We start from the raw sequence: 21255 nt of genomic DNA, 5'->3' as shown, positions 1-21255 counted from the left end.
AGGTGGCAAGGTAAAAGTGCTGAAAGGGAATTGGCCCTCTTCCCATATAATGAACTACTTTTTTGTTGTTGTTGAAGAGGCTTCCAGGGCTGAGCACTGTGGCTCACACCTGTAATCCCAGCACTTTGGGAGGCCAAGGAGGTCAGATCATGAGGTCAAGAGATGGAGACCATACTGGGCAACATGGTGAAACCCTGTCTCTACTAAAAATACAAAAACTAGTTAGGCATGGTGGCATGCACCTGTAGTCCAAGCTATTCAGGAGGCTGAGGCAGGAGAATCACTTGAACCCAGGAGGTGGAGGTTGCAGTAAGCTGAGATCATGCCACTGCACTCCAGACTGGCAACAGAGCAAGGCTCCATCTCAAAAAAGAAAAAGAAAAAGAAAAAAGAGGCTTCTAGGATTAAGGACTGTCAATTGGCTCCTCTTCCAGAATCTCTCCCTCTCTGTTAACTCTGTTCTTTCATCATCAATTTCATTCATTAGGCACCAACTCTATGTAGGCTCTGCACTGAGCACAAAATTTAATGAGATCTGGTCCTTGCTCTCAAGAAGCTCACAGTTTAGTTAGGAAGCAAAGCTTACTTAACAAGTTACTTCTAATCCATTTGTGATGAAAATTGTAATAGAGGGCTGAACTCAGTTCTGCAGGAAAGGCCAGTGGCTGGGAGTTTGGGGCAGCTTCACAGAAAGGGTGGCATCTAAGCTGGCTTTTGAAGAATGAGAAGAAGTTGGGTCAAACATTGGAGATGGAGAATCCCATTCCAGGTGGAGAAAACAGCATATATGAAGGCACAGTGGGAGAAGGCTGGGGAGGCTGGTGGAAGAGTGAGGAATTTGGCAAGAGGAGGTGAGACTGAAAACAGGGCCACCACAAAGAGTTTTGCTGAAAGACCAGGCAGGAGCCAGCTGATTATAGGCTGCGGATGACACAGTGACATTTGGAATCTGGTAAACATTGCTGTCCTGAATTCAGATTAGATCAACTAAGTCCAGTCACTTTAAGTCTGTTGAGACAGGTACAGCGCTTTGGCTGTGGCCTATCCAAGTGGACATTTCCTGTGGGAAAGGGAGATAGTATCCTGCACATAGGAAAGGCTGCCTCCGTGTCCTTCATGAACCACATCCACTCCCACCTCTGTGCCTTGCATCCAGCGCCCGCTGCCTGAGAAGTCCTTTCCCTCCGGCATCTTGTTAATTTCTCCAAGATCCAGCTCAGGCATGTTCCTAGAAAAGCCTCGCCTGAAGACCCTATGCTCACACATCACAGCATTTGTCAGACCGTGTGTATTATATCTATCTGTCTTCTTCACTAGGCTATGACCTCCTTCGGGAGGTGACTTTGTTTTATTTAAGTCATGTACTAGGCCCATGGATGTGTACAATATTTGACATATAAAAAGTTCAATAAATAAATGAGTAACAGGAAGTAATATTACTGTAGCAGTCCCCCCCATATTCATGGTTTTAATTTCTGAGGTCTCAGTTTCCTGTGATTAACCTTGGTCCAAAATATTAAATCGGAAATTCCAGAAGTAAAGAATTCATATGTTTTAAATTGCACATCATTCTGAGTGGCATGGGGAATTCTGTTGCCATTCCTCTCTGTCCCATTCAGGACATAAGTCATCCCTTTGTCTAGCATGTCCACACTGTAGATGCTACCTGACCGTTAGTCACTTGGTAGCTGTCTCAGTGATCAGATTAACTGTTGCAGTATTGCAGGGCTTGTGCTCGAGGAACCCTTATTGTATTTCATAAGGGCGCCAAAGCACAAGAGCAGTAATGCCAGCAATTTGGTTATGCCAAAGAGAAGCCATCAAGTGCTTTCTTTAAGTAAAAAGGTAAAAATTCTCAATAAGGAAAGGAAAAAAATGGTATACTGAGGTTGCTAAGATCTACAGTAAGGATGACTTCTCTATCTGTGAAATTGTAAAGAAGGCAAAAGAAATCCATGCATGGTCTACATAGGGTTGAGTACGTGCTGTGGTTTCAGGCATCCACGGGGGGTCTTGGCATGCATCACCCAAGGATGAGGGGGACTAGTGTATTACTGATGATAATAATGTTTAACGCCTATTATGCCAAGTGCCCCACACTCATATGTGTTCAGTCCAGAAACCTCAATCCTGCCCTTGACTGCTCCTTCACCCTCTCCCCCCATATCCTATCCAGTCTGTCCCAAAGCCTGACCACTGTACCTCCTAAGTGTTTCTCAAATCTATACTTTTGCCATCAGCACCGCTTCCATCTTGGTCCAGGCCCAGCATGATCCCAAAACAGGATGATTGCAGCAGCCCCTCCCTGGTCTCTCTGCCTCCAGTCTTGCCCTCCAATCTGTTCTCCATTCCTGTGGGATAAGTGATGACTAAAATCTGTTCATAGCAGCACTGTTTACAATAGCAAAGACCTGCAAATCTGATCATGGGACTCCCAAGTTTAAAGCTTTTCCATGGCTTTCCTTTGCCTCCCTGGCTCTCAAAGCCCTCCATGAGCCTCTACTTCTCTTTCCAGACTGGTCTGTTGCCTCTCACTCCTGCCTTCCCATTCTCTCCTCCAATTTCGGAGCCACTTCATCTCTGTATCCCAGCCCAAGGTCTGTGGGCATGAGGCGAGTTGAGGCAGGCTGATCTGGCTTGTGAGTGGGGCTGGAAGAGTGCAGGGGCCACCAGAAACAGGGTTGGTGCTGTTGTTGATGAGACTGGAAGATCTGGCCTCAGTGTGTGCTATGATGTTCATCGCCTAATAGGTGGCTGGGGATGACCACAGAGAGTTCTGGGAGTCAAAGAAACACCATGGGAAACCAACTATTAAGGAAGTTTGGGGTCAGCACCTAGATGTGTTCTTTTTTAATTGTACTTCGGGTTCTGGGGTACGTGTGCAGATCATGCAGGATTGTTGCATAGGTACACACATGGCAATGTGGTTTCTGCCTCCATCCCCCCCATCACCTACATCTGGCATTTCTCCCCATGTTATCCCTCCCTGACCTCCCCACTGCCCCCATGCTGTCCCTCCACTGGCCCCCACAACAGACCCCAGTGTGTGATGCTCCCCTCCCTGTGTCCATGTGTTCGCATTGTTCAACACCCACCTATGAGTGAGAACATGTGGTGTTTGATTTTCTGTTCTTGTGTCAGTTTGCTGAGAATTATGGTTTCCAGATTCATCCATGTCCCTACAAAGGACACAAACTCATCACTTTTTATGACTGTATAGTATTCCATGGTGTACATGTCCACATTTTCCTTGTCCAGTCTATCATCAATGGGCATTTGGGTTGGTTCCAGGTCTTTGCTTTTGTAAACAGTGCTGCTATGACCATATGTGTGCATGTGTCTTTATAATAGAATGATTTATAATCCTTTGGGTATATATCCAGTAACGGGTTTGCTGGGTCAAATGGAATTTCTATGTCTAGGTCCTTGAGGAGGTGAGACACTGTCTTCCACAATGGTTGAACTAGTTTACACACCCACTAACAGTGTAAAAGTGTTGTTATTTCTCCACATCCTCTTCAGCATCTGTTGTCTCCAGATTTTTTAATGATCGCCAATCTAACTGGCATGAGGTGGTATCTCAATGTGGTTTTGATTTGCATTTCTCTAATGACCAGTGATGATGAGCATTTTTTTCATATGTTTGTTGGCCTCATATATGTCATCCTTTGAAAAGTGTTCATATCCTTTGCCCACTTTGGGATGGGTTTGTTTTTTTCTTGTAAATCTGTTTTAGTTCTTTGTAGATTCTGGATATTAGCCCTTTGTCAGATGGGTAGATTGCAAAAATTTTTTCCCATTCTGTTGGTTGCCGATTCACGCTAATGATTGTTTCTTTTGCAGCACAGAAGCTCTGGAGTTTAGTTAGATCCCATTTGTCTATTTTGGCTTTTGTTGCCAATGCTTTTGATGTTTTAGTCACGAAGTCTTTGTCTACACCTATGTCCTGAATGGTTTTGCCTAGGTTTTCTTCTAGGGTTTTTATGGTGTTAGGTCTTATGTTTAAGTCTTTAATCCATCAGAAGTTAATTTTAGTGTAAGGTGTCAGAAAGGGGTCCAGTTTCTGCTTTCTGCAGACTGCTGGTCAGTTTTCCCAACACCATTTATTAAACAGGGAAACCTTTCCCCATTGCTTGTTTTTGTCAGGCTTGTCAAAGATCAGATGATTGTAGATGTGTGGCATTGCCTCCAGGGCCTCTGTGCTGTTCCATTGGTCTATATCTCTGTTTTGGTACCAGTACCGTGCTGTTTTGATTACTGTAGCCTTGTAATGTAGTTTGAAATCAGGTAGCGTGATGCCTGTGGCTTTGTTCTTTTTGCTTAGGATTGTCTTGGCTATGCAGGCTCTCTTTTGGTTCCATATGAAGTTTAAGGTGGTTTTTTCCAGTTCTGTGAAGAAGGTCACTGGTAGCTTGACAGTGATAGCATTAAATCTATAAATTACATTGGGCACTATGGCCATTTTCATGATATTGATTCTTCCTAACCATGAGCATGGACTGTTTTTCCATCTGTTTGTGTCCTCTCTTATTTCCTTGAGCAGTGGTTTGTAGTTCTCCTTGAAGAGGTCCTTTACATCCTTTGTTAGTTGTATTCCTAGGTATTTTATTCTCTTTGTAGCAATTGTGAATGGGAGTTTGCTCATGATTTGGCTCTCTGTTAGTCTGTTATTGGTGTATAGAAATGCTTGTGATTTCTGCACATTGATTTTGTATCCTGAGACTTTGCTGAAGTTGCTTATCAGTTTAAGGAGATTTGAGGCTGAGATGCTAGGGTATTCTGGATATACAATCATGACACCTGCAAATAGAGACAATTTGACTTCCTCTCTTCCCAATTGAACACCCTTTATTTTTTTTTTCTTGCCTAATTGCTCTGGCTAGAACTTCCAATACTATATTGAATAGGAGTGGTGAGAGAGGACATTCTTATCTAGTGCCAGATTTCAAAGGGAATGCTTCCAGTTTTTGCCCATTCAGTATGATATTGGCTGTGCATTTGTCATAAATAGCTTTTATTATTTTGAGGTATGTTCCGTCAATACCTAGTTTATTGAGAGCTTTTAGCATAAAAGGCTGTTGAATTTTGTAGAAGGCCTTCTCTGCATCTATTGAGATAATCATGTGGTTTTTGACTTTGGTTCTGTTTATGTGGTGGATTACATTTATAGTCTAACATATGTTGAACCAGCCTTGTATCCCCAGGATGAAGCCTACTTGATTGTGATGGATAAGCTTTTTGATGTGCTGTTGCAATCGGTTTGCCAGTATTTTATTGAAGATTTTTGCAATTATGTTCATCGTGGATATTGGCCTGAAGTTTTCTTTTTTTGTTGAGTCTCTGCTGGGTTTTGGTATCAGGATGATGTTGGTCTCATAAAATGAGTTGGGAAGGATTCCCTCTTTTTGTATTATTTGGAATGGTTTCAGAAGGAATGGTACCATCTCCTCTTTGAACGTCTGGTAGAATTCGGCTGTGAACCCATCTGGACGTGGACTTTTTTGGTTGGTAGGCTGTTAATTGCTGCCTCAACATCAGCCCTTGTTATTGGTCTGTTCAAGGTTTCAACTTCTTCCTAGTTTAGTCTTGGGAGGGTGCAAGTGTCCAGGAATGTATCCATTTCTTCCAGGTTTACTGGTTTATGTGCATAAAGTTGTTTGTAATTATCTCTGATGGTAGTTTGTATTTCTGTGGAATCTGTGGTGATATCGCCTTTTGTTGATGTTTTCAAAAAACCAGCTCCTGGATTTACTGATTTTTTTTAAGGGTTTTTTTGTGTCTCTATCTTCTTCAGTTCTGCTCTGATCCTAGTTATTTCTTGTCTTCTGCTAGCTTTTGGGGTTTTTTTATCTTGCTCCTTCAGCTCTTTCAATTTTGACAATAGGGCGTCGATTTTAGATCTTTCCTTGCTTCTTATGTGGGCATTTATTGCTATAAATTTCCCTCTAGACACTGCTTTAAATGTGTCCCAGAGATTCTGGTACATTGTCTCTTCATTCTCATTGGTTTCAAAGAACATCTTTATTTCTGCCTTCATTTCATTGTTTATTCAATTGACATTCAGGAGCCAGTTGTTCAGTTTCTATGAAGCTGTGTGGTTCTGAGTTAGTTCCTTAATTCTGAGTTCTAATTTGATTGCCCTGTGGTCTGAGAGACTGTTTGTTATGATTTCCATTCTTCTGCATTTGCTGAGGAGTGATTTACTTCCAATTACGTGGTCAATTTTACAGTAGGTGCCATGCAGTGCTGAGAAGAATGTATATTCTGTGGATTTGGGGTGGAGATTTCTGTAGATGTTTATTAGGTCCACTTGGTCCAGATCTGAGTTCAAGTCCTGGATATCCTTGTTAATTTTCTGTCTCATTGATCTGTATAATATTGACAGTGGAGTGTTAAAGTCTCCCACTATTATTGTGTGGAAGTCTAAGTCTCTTTGTAGGTCATTAAGAACTTGCTTTATGTATCTGGGTGCTCCTGTATTGGGTGTGTATATATTTAGGATCATTAGCTCTTCTTGATGCATTGATCCTTTTACCATTATGTAATGCCCCTCTTTGTCTCTTTTGATCTTTGTTGGTTTAAAGTCCATTTTATCAGAGACCAGGATTGCAACTCTTCCTTTTTTTTTGCTCTCTGTTTGCTTGATAAATCTTCCTCCATCCCTTTATTTTGAGCCTATGTGTTTCTTGCACATGAGATGGGTTTCCTGAATACAGCACACTGATGGGTCTTGATTTTTTATCCAATTTGCCCATCTGTTTCTTTTGATTGGGGCATGTAGCCCATTTATATTTAAGGTTAATATTGTTATGTGTGAATTTGATCCTGCCATATGCTAGCTGGATGTCTTCCCCATTAGTTGATGCATTTTTGTTTCATTGTGTCGATGGTCTTTACCATTTGGTACGTTTTTGGAGTGGCTGTTACTGGTTGTTCTTTCCTTGTTTAGTGCTTCTTTCAGGAGCTCTTGTAAGGCAGTCCTGGTGGTGACGAAATCTCTCAGCAATTGCTTGTCCATAAAGGATTTTCTTTCTCCTTCGCTTATGAAGCTTAGTTTGGCTGGATATGAAATTCTGGGTTGAAAGTTCTTTTCTTTTTTTGGGGGGGGGGACGGAGTTTTGCTCTTGTTACCCAGGCTGGAGTGCAATGGCGCAATCTCGGCTCACCGCAGCCTCCGCCTCCTGGGTTTAGGCAATTCTCCTGCCTCAGCCTCCTGAGTAGCTGGGATTACAGGCACGCGCCACCATGCCCAGCTAATTTTTTGTATTTTTAGTAGAGACTGGGTTTCACCATGTTGACCAGGATGGTCTCAATCTCTTGACCTCGTGATCCACCCGCCTCGGCCTCCCAAAGTGCTGGGATTACAGGCTTGAGCCACCGCGGAAAGTTCTTTTCTTTAAGGATATTGAGTATTGGCCCCCACTGTCTTCTGGCTTGTAGGGTTTCTGCAGAGAAATCTGCTGTGAGTCCGATGGGTTTCCCTTTGTGGGTAACCCAACCTTTCTCTCTGGCTGCCCTTAGCATTTTTTCCTTCATTTCAACCTGGTGAATCTAACGATTATGTGCCTTGGGGTTGCTCTTCTTGAGGAATATCTTTGTGGTGTTCTCTGTATTTCCTGGACTTGAATGGTGGCCTGGCTTGCTAAGTTGGGGAAATTTTCCTTGATAATATCCTGAAGAGTATTTTCCAGCTTGGATTCATTCTCTCTGTCACATTCAGGTACACCTGTCAAACGTAGGTTAGGTCTTTTCACATAATCCCATATATCTTGGAGGCTTTATTCATTTCTTTTCACTCTTTTTTCTTTATTCTTGCCTTCTCATTTTATTTCATTGAGTTGATCTTCAATCTCTGATATCCTTTCTTCTGCTTGGTCGATTCAGCTATTAAAACTTGTGTATGCTTCATGAAGTTCTTGTGCTGTTTTTCAGCTCCATCAAATAATTTATATTCTTCTTTAAGCTGTTTATTCTAGTTAGCATCTCATCTAACCTTTTTTCTAGGTTCGTAGTTTCTTTTCATTGGGTTAGCACATTCTTTTAGCTCTGAGAAGTTTGTTATTATCCACCTTCTGAAGCCTGTTTCTGTCAATTCATCAGATTCATTCTTCATCCATCTTTGATCCCTAGCTGGTGAGGAGCTGTGATCCTTTGGAGGAGGAGAGGCATTCTGGTTTTTGGTGTTTTCATCCTTTTTGCACTGGTTTCTTCCCATCTTAGTGGCTTTATCTACCTGTGATCTTTGTAGTTGGTGACTTTCAGATGGGATCTCTGAGGGTACGTTCTTTTTGATGATGATGAGTTATTTCTTTCCATTTCTTAGTTTTCCTTCTAACAGTCAGGTCCCTCTGCTGCAGGACTGCTGGAGGTCCACTCCAGACTCTGCTTGCCTTGGGGCTCACCTGCAGGGGCTGCAGAACAGTAAGGGTTGCTGCCAATTTCTTCTTCTGTTATCTTTGTCCCAGAAAGGTACCTGCCAGATGTCAACATGAGCTCTCCTTTATGAGGTGTCTCTTTGGGTATACAGGGTGAGGGAGCTGCTTGAGGAGACAGTCTGTCCCTTATAGGAGCTCAAGTGCTGTGCTGGGAGCTCTGTTGTTCTGTGCAGAGCTGCTGGGCAGGTACTTTTAAGTCTGCTGCAGCGGAACTCATAACCGCCTCTTTTCCCAGGTGCTCTGTCCTAGGAAGGTCGGCTTTATTTATAAGTTCCTGTCATGCTGCTGCCTTTTTTCATAGATGCCCTGCCCCTCACGGATTAGTCTAGTCACAGTCTGCCAGCAGAAGCTCTGCCCAGCTGCTGTGTGAACTGCCTCAGTAGTGGTGGTCACCCTTCCCCACACTGAGCTGGACCTTCCTGGGTCCAGCTGCACTTGCTGGGAAACTCTCCATCCAGAGCGTTTCAGATTGCTTGTTTTGTGGGGGTGGTACCTGCTGAGCCAGATCTCCTGGCTCCGTCTCTGCCCCCTCTCTTTCAGTTGAATGGGCGGCTCTGTCTCCCAGGCATTCCAGGTGCCAGTTGAAATGGCCGCCCAGATTTGTGTGTTTCTGTGCGCCAAGCCGGCACCAGCTGAAACCACCGTGCTGAAAACTCATGGCGCTTTTCAGCCTGGGAATCTCCTGGTCTGTGGGCAGTGAAAATTTTTTTGGAAATGCAGTGGCCACTCACCCTCTGCATTGTTTTTGCTGTGAACTGTGCTCTGGAGCTGTTCCTATTCAGCTATCTTGGATCCTCCCCCTTTTTTTAAACCTACTATTTAGTTGAGCACATAATGTATGTTAGGTACTATGTGTATTACATATATTATCTAACTTAATTCTACAGTAACTCTGAGAGGTAGAGACTGTTACTAGTTCCATTTAATAGATGTGGAAACAGAGGACTGGAATGGTTAGGTAACTTGTCTAAATTCAGGCTGCAAATAAAAGCCAAATCCACAATTTGAACCCCAGCTGATCTGACTCCAAAAGGCCCCTGAGAAAAGGCATGCTTGGCCTCTGAGATGGGGAGAGAGGCATGAGCACAGGTGGGATGAGGCATGGTGGTGGGGTGGGAGAGGAATCAGGGTAGGCCCAAGGCCAGGGCAGGGGTGGGAACGCCACAGAGGACCAAAGGGAGTGTATGAGAAGGGAGTGAGATGTGAGAGACACACTTTACCTCCTTCACAGCGTCACCTCGGATTGGTCCTACTGGCTCCCTGAACTTCATCCTAACCCACTTGGGAGGCTCTGAGAGCCTAGGAGGTATGAGACTATCAACACATCCAAGAATCATAGCATCTTGGAATGATGGAATCTTAGAACCACAGCATTGGACAATTCTGGTAGCTTTGTGTTCTAAGGAAATATATATTCTTAGAAACATGGAATTCTCAAAATCCTGAAGCTTAGAATCCTAGAATTTTGGAGTCTTCCAATGTTGAAATCATGGATTCATAAACTATGCAGAAAATCTTTGAAGATCATAGCTTACCCCCTCCCCTTATTTTGCAGATGGGAAACTGAGGCTCAGAGAAGAAAGGATGAGTCTCTGAATGTTACACAGTGAACTTGTGGCTTAAAGAACGAAAGCTCTTTCCATTAGCCATGTTCAAGGGTTGGGGCTAGTGCCAGGACTGCAGGAACAGAGGCGGCCTGTCGCCGCCTGGCAGTTCTTCCTCCTGCTTGGTTTTGGCATGGCCTTGGGCACTCATCTCACTTGAGGAAGGGAGAGCTCCAGGCCATGCCACCCTTGTGCCTGTCACCTTCTAGGGTGTGGTGGGGTGGGGATTGTGGCCACCAGAGGCTTCCTGCCAGGCCCCCCACATTCTCAGCCTCTGCCAGGTCTATTGGTTGGGGGAAGGGGCCTCCTGCCTGGGTGTTGGCTGAGACACTCTTTCTGTCTTCATGCTCTGAGCAGGCAGTGAGGTAAAGGAGGTGCCAACTGGCACAGGGACCTCAGCTACAGGGCCGCCCCAAGGAAGGTAGGACAAGGCTTCTTCAGCAACAGGCTAGACCTAAGGTGGTGGCAGTGTTGCAATTGCCCCCTCCCTGGTGGGAGGAGGGGACTGAGGAAGAAGGAAATTATTCACTCCTTGGAGAGTTGGGCTGGCTCTCACCAGCACCCCAGCTGGGCCCATGTCCCACCCTCTCTGCCAGTGGAGGCTGAGAGATAAACACAGCTCATTTGATACGGGCCAGCCGGGCCTTATTGGCTTGCTGGGAATGTGAGAGACAAACTTTGATCGCTCTTCCACTTTGGGGAGCTGGGCAAGGAACGGTGAGAGAACTAAACCATGTGTTCCTACTCCCAGCAGCCCTCGAAGCACAGACTGAAGGCATCATGACAGCAGTCTCAAATCTTTGTTCTGGGAAGCCCAAGTGGGCAGAGAAGGAACAATGTCAGGAACCAGGGAGAGGCCAACTCCAGCTCCTTACAAAGAAAATTTCCTAATGGTTAGGAATGGCCCATGAGCTCCTGGAGGCATGTGTCAGGTGGGGCCCAACCCCCAGTGTGATGGAGAGGGAATTCCTGCCCTGAATGTGAGCTCCCTGCTCACCACACCCTACTCGTTACTGCTTTCAATGCTCTGCGATTCTGTTTCAAAGTCTAAGAGAATGTGATTTAGGAAATATGAGAGCCCATGTTTCCAAGATGCTTGACTCTGGAAAATGAGAAGGAGGAAGCATAAGAGACAACTTCTACATTTTAGACCAACAGGGGACTAAGAGAATAAAATAAGGAGTTGGGGATAGTGGCTGATGGCAGAGACAGCAGAAGGCAGTTGAGCCTTTAGGCCCTGGGATTGGGTGAAAAGCCATAGGAGATGAGGCGAAGAGAAAGGAGCTCTGCTTTGGAGGCAGGAGCCCTGGGTTGAAATCCTAGCAGAGGGCTTTAGGCAAGTGGCGTAGTCTCTGTGAGCCTTCTCATAATTGTGGTAACAGTCACAAAGCCACTGCAAGACGCATACTGTCATCTCTTCCAGAAGATGACAACGTCCACTTTGCAGCGGCTTTGTGACTGTTACCACAATTATCATAATAATAGCATTCGACTAAGGGTCAGAAGCTGGACTAGGTAAGCACTTTACAAGCGTTCAGTTTAATTTTTGGCATGGCCTTGGGCACTCATCTCACTTGAGGAATGGTCAAAACAACAATATTAATGAGATTAACTAACTTCTGTAAGGAGTTCGGCAAAGAGAAGATAGTCAATGAATGTTAGTTCCCTTCTCCATATTTAATTCCACAAACCTTTACTGGAACTTAGCTTGTGCTGGGCCTCCCAGTTCCTCCTGAAAAGAGCTCAGGCAATGGCGTGCTTTTCCCTGCTGGTGTGAAGAGCACCAGGTACCTGTGTAGAGGAGGGTTGGCGAGGATGGGGCAGGAGGCAGAGAGGCGGGGCATGAGACTGCAGCACTAGGTTGGGAGGTGTGACCCAGGGCTGGGCGGTGAATGGATAGGAGGTGGGAGCAGGAGTGGATCAATGGGTTATGGGAGGTGAGAGAGGCAGAGGTTTCAGGAAAGCAGGATTGCAGGAGAGATAGCCAACCCATGGAACACACGATTCTAGTTCTTAGAAGCATTCATCCAAATATTGATGACTGATGTACAGTTGCAAAAAAAGTCCATTGATATTGCCAATCACAAATCACGGTAGTAGCAATGACCATTTTTAAGGCTACTTGAAAGTTAGTTTCCTAACAACCTTTCCATCATGGCTCACTGAAATGTAAGGACATGGTACAGTGTGAAACCAAGAAAGCTCCCAGCACGTGGCTTGGGCCTATCCCTGCCAACCCTCCTCTATACAGGGGCTGGTGATCTTCACACCAGGAGGGCTTTGTTCAAAAGGTGGGCCACAGGACCCAAAGAGAGAGAGAGAGAGAGAGAGAGTGTGTGTGTGTGTGTGTGTGTGTGTGTGTGTATGGGGGAGGGGGATGGGAGAGGAGAGGGGGTGGAGACGGAGGGAAGTGTGTGGTGATGTACTAAATAATAGCCCAAATGGGACAAATAAAAAGGAAATAAGTATGATTGTGAAGACAGAGGAGCGCGGGACTGAGTCAGGAGACTGGCGCTGTCATCCCTGCCTGATGACTGACTTGCTGTGTGGCCTCAGGTGTAACTTATCCTCTCTGGGCCTCATTCGTCTAATCATAACTAACGTTGATACCACAGTATAAACCTGTACAGCATTTCACTGCTTTATTCCCTAACTGCTCTGTGATATAAACATTAAGGCTCAGAGAGGGTCAGTGGCATGCCCAGTGTCACACAGTAAGGGTGCAGTCAAGCTGAGATTCAGACTCAGACATTCTGGCCCCCTGCCTGGAGAGCATGCCAAGTTGTCCCGCAGATTCTCTTTTGCCTGAGTGGCCCAGATGACATCTCTTCTAGAGCCGGAAAGAAGGAGAAATGAGACAGGGTCTTTGAGCTGGAGCCTCCTGGGACTAACATGGCACTGGTTGGTTTGCCAGGCCCAGACATGTTCTGCCTTTTCCATGGGAAGAGATACTCCCCTGGCGACAGCTGGCACCCCTACTTGGAGCCACAAGGCCTGATGTACTGCCTGCGCTGTACCTGCTCGGAGGTAGGTTCCTCTGGCCACCTGGCCACCTGTGTCAGGGATGTGAGAACCCTCCAGAGAATCACCTCAGAAGGAGGACCATGCATGCCTTCTAGAGCTGTGCTGTCAGCGGCAGCTGAGGCACTCGGGACAAGCCACTTCACTACTCAGTACTCAATATACAGGATTAGATGGCTACAGTGTACCTCCCAAAGTCACACAAACATCAGTGGCTGGGTTGGGATGAGGACCCTGGTCTCCCATCTCATATCCCAGCCTTCTTTCCACCTTGTGCTAGTACCAGCCTCCCTGCTTCCCATGCAGCCCAAGACAGAGCCTTTTGGACCTAATCTCTCATTCCTTCCTTTTCACATATTTTTCCTCCAGCCACTTCAGCCCTGCCTTAGGACGTGTTCCCCCAACCCCACTACCCCAACTATTTGTTCCTCAAGGATTTACCCAAATGGGAAAATGACCTCCACTGGAAATTTCTTCTTCTGGGATCCCACATGAGTTTCTCTGCCCCTTTCCCTGATCACTGTTGGCCAGGTAGCATGGTTACTGCCCCTCCCAGACTGAACCCCTGAGACAAGGACTTGCTGGGCCCTCACTCACGCCTGGTACGATTCCCTGCCAAAGGCTGAACCACCTGGGGTAGGGACCATGTCTTTATTTATCGTCTCCTCCTGCCCCACCACACCCCACCTATCCAGCACCTCCATAGGGCCTTGTAAAATCAACTGGGTAGAATAAATGAGATCTCCACGTGGTCCAGAATTCATAGGCAAGACATGAGATTGGATAGGAGAAAGAGGAGGAAGTGGCTTAGGAGGCTTGAAAAACCCTTGGCTTTAGCTCAGCTGCCTGACGCCCAGACTGGATGTCCCCAGCTTTCTTTGTCTGGGTGTTGGTGCTTGGAGGGAGGGGTAGCTAGCTTCCAGCCAGAACCAGCCTCCCAGACCCTCTCTTTCTTCACACAGAGCTGAGAGAGGAATGCAGAAGGCCTCTAAGAGTCTCCCTTATTAAAACTCAGCCCTCTGGGGTGGGAGCAGAGAAGAGGTCTGGAGGAGATCCTGTGGGGAGGTGGAGTGGGGAGCTAGCCCCCTCTTGGCTTTGACTTTGGGGTCTTACTCTTCCTGGGATCTTTTCCTCTGACTCCCCACTGCTTCTACAGTGTTGGCCCCAAGTAGAAATGGGGACACAACCCCCACCATGACTGTCTCCCCTCGGTTTTCCTTAGCACATCTGAGGCCAATCAGCCTTTTCAAGAAAAACTTTATGAAATATAGCCAGAAAACAGAAAGGAAATCATAACAGAAAATTCCAGACATATCATGTGGTCCAGTTGACAAAGTCCAAGTGTTTTGAGCCATTGGAGTTAATTCATTTCTCAGAGTTCACATACAGTTTCTTCAACCCAGAGGACTTTAGCTGGTATCTGCAAAATCAACCGTCAATCCCTCCACTTCTCTCCACCATCACTGTTCCCCATAATCCATGCCACCATCACCCATCATCTCTTTCCTGGGCTGCCACACAAGCCTCCTAACAGGTTTTCCTGTTTCCCCCTCTAAATCCATCCTCCATGTGGAGTGAGAATGGTTTTTTGTTTTGTTTTGTTTTTTGTTTTTTTTGAGACGGGATCTAACTCTGGCACCCAGGCTGGAGTGCAGTGGTGCAGTCTCAGCTCACTGCACCCTCGACTTTCCAGGCTCAGGCAATCCTCCATGCCAGCCACCTGAGTAGCTGGGACCACAGGTGTGTGCCACCATGCCTAGCTAATTTTTGTCTTTTGTGCAGAGATGGGATTTGCTCAGGCTGGTCTCAAACTCCTGAGCTCAAGAAATCCACCTGCCTTGGCCTCCCAAAGTGCTGTGATTACAAGTGTGAGCCACCATACCCTGCAAGAATGGTCTTTTCTCAGCATGAAACTGATCATGTCATTCCACTCTTAAAACCCTCCAATAACAGATGCTGAACTCACGGACAGGCATACAGAGACTGTGTGTTGATTGTCATGTTCTAATTCAGGGACAAAAGGAAAAAAAAAAAAAAAACTCCAATAGCCTTTCGTTGGACCTAAAGTAAAATTCAAATCCCCGCTGAGGGCTCTGCTTCTGTCTTATTCTTCAGATTTCTTTTTTTTTTAATTTTATTTTTACTTTTATTTATTTATTTTTTTTTTGAGACAGAGTCTTGCTCTGTCTCCAGGCTGGACTGCAGTGGTGTAATCTCAGCTCACTGCAACCTCTGCTCCCCAGGTTCAAGAGATTCTCCTGCCTCAGCCTCCTGAGTAGCTGGGACTAGAGGTGTGTACCACCACACCTGACTAATATTTGTATTTTTAGTAGAGATGCAGTTTCACCATGTTGGCCAGGATGGTCTCAATCTCTTGACCTTGTGATCTGACCTGCTTTGGCCTCCCAAAGTGCTGGGATTACAGGCATGAGCCACCGCGCCCAGCCTCACTCTCCAATTTCATTTCATACCTGCTCACTCCGCTGCAGCCACACTGACCTCTGTCGGTTGTTCCAACACTTGAAACTTGTTCCCACTTGTTTCCTCCACCAGGAATGTTCTTCCCCCAGATCTTCTCATGAACAGTTCCTTCTCATCTCCCAGTTCATAACATGTATGTTACTTCCTTAACATGTATGTCAGGCCTTCTCTGACAGCTGTTTTTAAAATAGTCTACCCTGTTAATGAAATAATATTCCTCGATGTATTATTTATTTATTTATTTTGAGACAGAGTCTTGCTTTGTCACCCAGGCTGGAGTGCAGTGGCACGATCTTGGCTCACTGCAAACTCTGCCTCTCAAGTTCAAGTGATTCTTGTTCCTCAGCCTCCCAAGTAGCTGGGATTATAGGCATGTACTATCATGCCTGGCTAATTTTTGTATTTTTAGTAGAGACAAGGTTTTACCATGTTGTCTAGGCTGGTCTCAAACACATGACCTCATGCAATTTGCCTGCCTTGGCCTCCCAAAGTGCTGGGATTATAGGCGTGAGCCACCACGCCTGGCCTTCTGTTTTATTATGTATCATAAACTTAACATCTGAAATCTTCTTCTTCCTACTTGCTTACTTTTTTTCTTTCTTTGAAATCGAGTTTCGCTCTGTCACCCAGGCTAGAGTGCCATGGCGCAATCTTGGCTCACTGCAACCTCTGTCTCCTGGGTTCAAGTGATACTCCTGCCTCAGGCTCCCAAGCAGCTTGGATTACAGGTGTGCCACTGCTGCCTAATTTTTGTACTTTTAGTAGAGATGAGGTTTTGCCATGTTGTCCAGGCTAGTCTCGAACGCCTGACCTCAAGTGCTCCCCAGCCCCCCAAAGTGTTGGGATTACAGGCGTGAGCCATGACGCCCGGCCCTTGCTTACTTGTTTAATAAGCCTACTTTTCACTGCTAGGATGTGAGCTCTGGGAGAGCAGAAACCTTGTCGGTCCCACTCATTGCTACATCCCTTCTGCTCAGAAGAGGGCCTGGCACCCAGTACATCTGCAGCGAATATTGAGCATGAATGAGTCCACGCCTACCCACCAGAGGCAGCTCAGCATCATGGAAAATGCACAGGCCCTGGTGACAGTTTTTACCTGCTGTGTGATCTTAGGCAACTTAACCTTTCAAAGGCTCTTTTCTCATTTAAAAAATGTGACTAATAATATGGTACCTACCTCTAGTGGTGTTGAGAAGATGAAGTAGGATGATTTTTATATAATATAAAGCCCCTACCTCAGAAGCCACTCAATAAATGGAGGCTATGACTTTCCTGAGAGGTTCCCTGTGGCTGCAAAGGGCTTTTCCAAGGGCCCCACCTGCCTTTTTGCTGCTAGCCTGTCTCCATCTTATTTCCTGCTTTGTGGTGCTAATAATTATCACCATCCTTGGCTCCTCCAAGGTCAGAATGTAGACACTGATTCTAACTCTTCAGGCCACACACTTCCTTACACTCCATCCTAGTTTCTCATCTGGGCACCTCAGTCTATCCTCTGGACATTTAGGAAGCACCCATGTGTGTTGGGCCTCTAGAAGGCCCCTGTTAGAGCTCAGACCAATCCTGTGGACCCTGGGATGCCCCTTAGCACTGACTAGTCCTCACGATTACCTCTGGCTGTCTTGGGAAGCAGTGACCCCAGAAGGCCCAGGGCCAGTCTAGGGTCTTCCATGGGGAAAGAGGCTCCCTCTGGGAGAAGTACTGCCAGGGAACTCAGGTCCAGGGAGAGGGAAGGGGGAAGCAACAAGTGGTGAGGCAAGAGGCGGGACTAGAAACAAACTTTGCCAACTTCAGAATTTTGAACAAAGCAGGCTCGATTCATCTAAGAGAGGCACATTGACCCCTCCTTTCCTTACTCTCATTTTTTCACTCACTCATGCATTCATTCAGACTCCAGCAGCCACTAACTTGGAGCAAGGCCCCATGCTGACTGTTCTTTGGAATTCCTGGTTGAATCAGTGACACAGGTGTAAATGGTTCATCACAATACAGCAGAGTGACCCTTGTAACAGAGCGAAGAACAAAGTGCAGGAAGGCTGATGAGGGGCCAAAAACCTGCCTGAAGAGCTGGGAAGACCCTCACAAGGGGTGGTGGCCACTTTCTCTCCATTTCTGCTCATCTCTCTCTGCATACATTCCCCTGCCCAGTTCTCTCACTTGCTATACTTGAAAACAGAAGGAACTTCAAAAGAGATGGCTCCTTCTTTGGTGCCATCTCCAGAGGCTTTGTCCAGGATTGCCCAAACCTCTTAGAGATTTAGGGGGTGGATCATAAAGCCATCTGTCTTCTCTACATCAGGTTTTTAGTCTTGTACTCCCTCCTGGTCACCTGTCCTCATGTTTCATTCCTTTCTGAACCACAAGGTTCAGCCCCACAGTTAAAAGGATCAAGCCCCAGAGTTAAAATAGCACAGTCAAAGCATCAAGATCAATGTCAAACAGCTCTAGGCTTTTACATGTCTTTCTCTGTGAAGGGTACACAGTGTTTGAGCAAGCCCATGAACAGGGAGGCACATGGACGTGAGGGCCAAGTGAACTCCCCTTGGCAGCCAGGGATGGGGAGGGACTGGGCACACTTAATTGTTTTCAGTCCAATCACAGGTTTATGACAAGTACAGAGTTCTGCAGTTGGGGTAGGAGTTTTGGGAAAGGACAGGTACAGGTGGGAGACAATGGTTATTTGAACCAGGGCTGAACCTTGTGTCCCCTTCAGAGCACCCATGTGAGTTGTTACCGCCTCCACTGCCCGCCTGTCCACTGCCCCCAGCCCGTGACGGAGCCACAGCAGTGCTGTCCCAGGTGTGTGGGTAAGTAGTCATGCTCCTCCTCATCACCCGTTGGCCTTTCTCCTACTCCCAATGTGGCCTAGCTGAGGGAGACCCCTGAAAGGAGAGGGGCAGAGGTGTAGATACACAAAGGTGCTCAAGGAGGAAATATCCCAGACCCCAGGCAGTGCTGGGGTAGCAGAGACTTCATGTCCTAAGCAGGCATGCATAGCAAGGGAGGGAGGACATGCAGAAAGTAGCTGCAGGAAACAGGCCTGCTCACCTGGCCTGCTCACCTGGCCTACTCACCTGGCACACGTGGGCTCCACTCTCTCTCGTGCCGGCCAGAGCTGGAGGGCGTGGGCGCAGTCTGGGAAGTGAAGGTAAGTGATCCTGAGCTTGAAGGTCCTATGGAGAGACCCTAGAATTACCACTGCAGGGGCTGAGAAGGACGAAAGGAGTTGGGTCCTGTTCTCTGAGAATTCTCCCGGTGCTGAGATTCAGGGACTCTATGTGTCCTGATGCTAAATGTCTATGATTTCATGATTTTAAGATTCTAAGGGCTTCAGAGAATGAGATTCTAGAAAGAAGAGGTCAGAGGAAGGAGAGGTAGTCTGGAAAGGAAACTAGTAAAATCAAGTGTCCAGTGAGGAGCAGGCAGAGGGGAGGCCAACTTGGAGGTGGGAGGGGAAGTTGAGAGGAAAACTGCTGTTTAGAAGCATAAAGTGGCGAAGAGGAGGCTCCAGATTCTGGCCTGGGCTCCGGGCTCTGGAATCAGAGTTTTCCTGTGAGCTGGTGTGGAGTGGGACTTCTTTTCCAGGGGGAGCCCAGTAGGGATCTGACTCGTGGTCCTGACATGGGTCATAGAGATTCCTGGCTCCGGGTCCCTGAGGGGAACAGTGGCTCTCAGCTGCATCCTGCACAGTGGGGGAGTGTCCTTCTGTCTGACGCTAACTGCAGGGGCCACAGCTCTTCTTGCTGACTTTGGGAGTTCCCCCTGTGCTAGACCCAGGCCTGTTGTGGCGCAAATGATCTTCACTCCCTCTGTTTTCATCCCCTGCCATCTGCCTGCTCAGCTCCACTAGTTCTTCAAGACTCTCCTAACCATTGGCCCTTTAGGAAGCCTTCCCCAGCCACCCTTCCCGGGCTAAGTTAGAGGCTCCTCCTCTGCGCTGTCACAACTTCTGTGCTTTCGTCTGCCCTAGCCCTTACCTGCTACAGCAACATTGCTTGTGGCTTATCTTTCTGCCTAATTAGACTTCAAACTTCTTTTTTAAAATTAAAAAAAAAGTCTGTAGAGATAGGGTCTCACTATGCTGCCCAGGCCAGTCTTGAACTCCTGGAGTCAAATAATCCTCCCACCTAGGCCTCCCAAAGTGCTGGGATTACAGGTGTGAGCCACCACACCCCTAATTTTTGAGTTTGAGTTTCTTGATGGCAAGGGCTGAATCTTACTCATTGCACCATTCTCATTGCCAACCATGGTGCCTGGAACAGAAGTGCTTAATAAAGGGGTCTTGAATGAATGAGTGGGTTCTCTCAGGACCAGAGGCTTACCCCTCCACCTGGCAGGATGAGGCAGGTGATGGGGAGGGGGGCTCTAGGGGCCAGTGAATGACAGAAGTTTATACAATCACAGGGACAATCATCCCAGCCAGCGCCACTAGAATGTAACCCCGTGAGGGCAGGGACTCTTCTGCTCACTGCTGTATTCCCAGCACCTAGAACAGTGCCTGGCACTGAGAAGTGCTTCATGTGCCCTCATTCAATGCTGGATAAACTAACTCAGGCCCCACTGAGCAGAAGCTGAGGCTGCCGGCTCTTTCTTCTTGCTCTGGTTGGGGCTGGCTCAGACACTGACGGGACTGGAGGTCTGTGGTAGGGTCCATGGGAGGGAGGGACCTCTTAGCTGATATGGGGAATGGCTAGCAAGGCCAGGCCAGAGATTGGTTTAAATGTCAAGTTGGGGTCAGATGCAAAATCTTCAGAAAAGTGGCCTTGTTAATTTCAGCAAAGTTTTTTTTTTTTAAGATTCACATGAAACTTCATTTTCTTCTTCCTCCCGGCCCTCCCCTACTGCAGAACCTCACACTCCCTCTGGGCTCCGGGCCCCTCCAAAGTCCTGCCAGCACAATGGGACCATGTACCAACACGGAGAGATCTTCAGTGCCCATGAGCTGTTCCCCTCCCGCCTGCCCAACCAGTGTGTCCTCTGCAGCTGCACCGTAAGGACTCCTGCATTTCCTGCAGCACAGGCCAGCACTCTGGACCTGCAAAGAACACAGTAGCGTGGACTGTGGACTAGGGGGATTGTTCCTCCTGGCCAAAGCAAAATGAATGGGCTCAGGGGGAAGGGAACATCTGGGGTTTGGAATGTCCTGTCCCTAGCTGGGTCAGGTGACCGTTCTCTGAGCTGCCACACCTTCCTGAGCCTCTGTTTCCCCCAGTAGATGCTGCATTCCTTGAGGGGAGGAAACATATGCATTTCATTTCATTATCCTCTGCTGCTATCAGTCCAGGGCCTAAAACACAGAAGACATCTGCAATGATTGTTGAATGAAAGAATGAATGCGCAAATGATCAGTTATCAGTCCTGGGGGACAGAGACAGGGCCAGATTATCTGTAGCAAATGGAAATTAACCTGAAGCTACTTAAACTCTTCCTGCCTATTGTTAGAGCTAGACCCTGGGACAGGCAGGGCTGACTCAACACTGTTATCATGGGACAGAGACTGAAGTTGAGCAGGGCCTGCTCTGGAAAGTCTTTAGCCTCCTCCTTGTAGGGGAGCTGGGGTCCAGGCATGACCTTCCTATAGGTTTGCAGGTGGTTTTCAGCACGTCATTTTTAACCCTGGGCTTGGCAACTCATCCATGAATTGGCAGAAAACGCCCCTGCCCTCCTGATTTCCTTACCACCTGATCACCACACTTGGGCCTCAGTTCCTCTGAGTG

The 21255-nt window shown here is 46.9% G+C and overlaps 1 protein-coding gene and 1 non-coding gene across 9 annotated transcripts in view; both read left to right on the top strand.

Annotated features, from left to right (window-relative positions):
* Positions 1–21255, top strand: part of CHRDL2 (chordin like 2) — a 40064-nt gene that overhangs the window by 6203 nt on the left and 12606 nt on the right. For 5 of the 8 annotated variants that reach the window (XM_017532988.2, XM_017532987.2, XM_017532991.2 and 2 more), the window contains exons 2-4: positions 12954–13066; positions 18252–18345; positions 20386–20528. In XM_017532988.2, the coding sequence (XP_017388477.1) occupies positions 12954–13066; positions 18252–18345; positions 20386–20528 (350 nt within the window). Of the gene's footprint in view, positions 1–12931; positions 13067–18251; positions 18346–20385; positions 20529–21255 lie in introns of those variants that run through there. The other 3 variants (XM_017532992.2, XM_017532990.2, XM_037740163.1) reach the window with 2 other exon arrangements.
* Positions 15009–15071, top strand: LOC119471965. The gene has a single exon (XR_005201065.1). It is a non-coding gene; the product is annotated as a small nucleolar RNA SNORD43 (small nucleolar RNA).

The sequence above is a fragment of the Cebus imitator genome, unplaced genomic scaffold (genome assembly GCF_001604975.1).
Source record: "Cebus imitator isolate Cc_AM_T3 unplaced genomic scaffold, Cebus_imitator-1.0 Scaffold79, whole genome shotgun sequence".
NCBI classification, from domain to species: Eukaryota; Metazoa; Chordata; class Mammalia; order Primates; family Cebidae; genus Cebus; species Cebus imitator.
The sequence above is the reverse complement of the archived record's forward strand: the minus strand, read 5'-3'. Positions and strand labels throughout refer to the sequence as shown.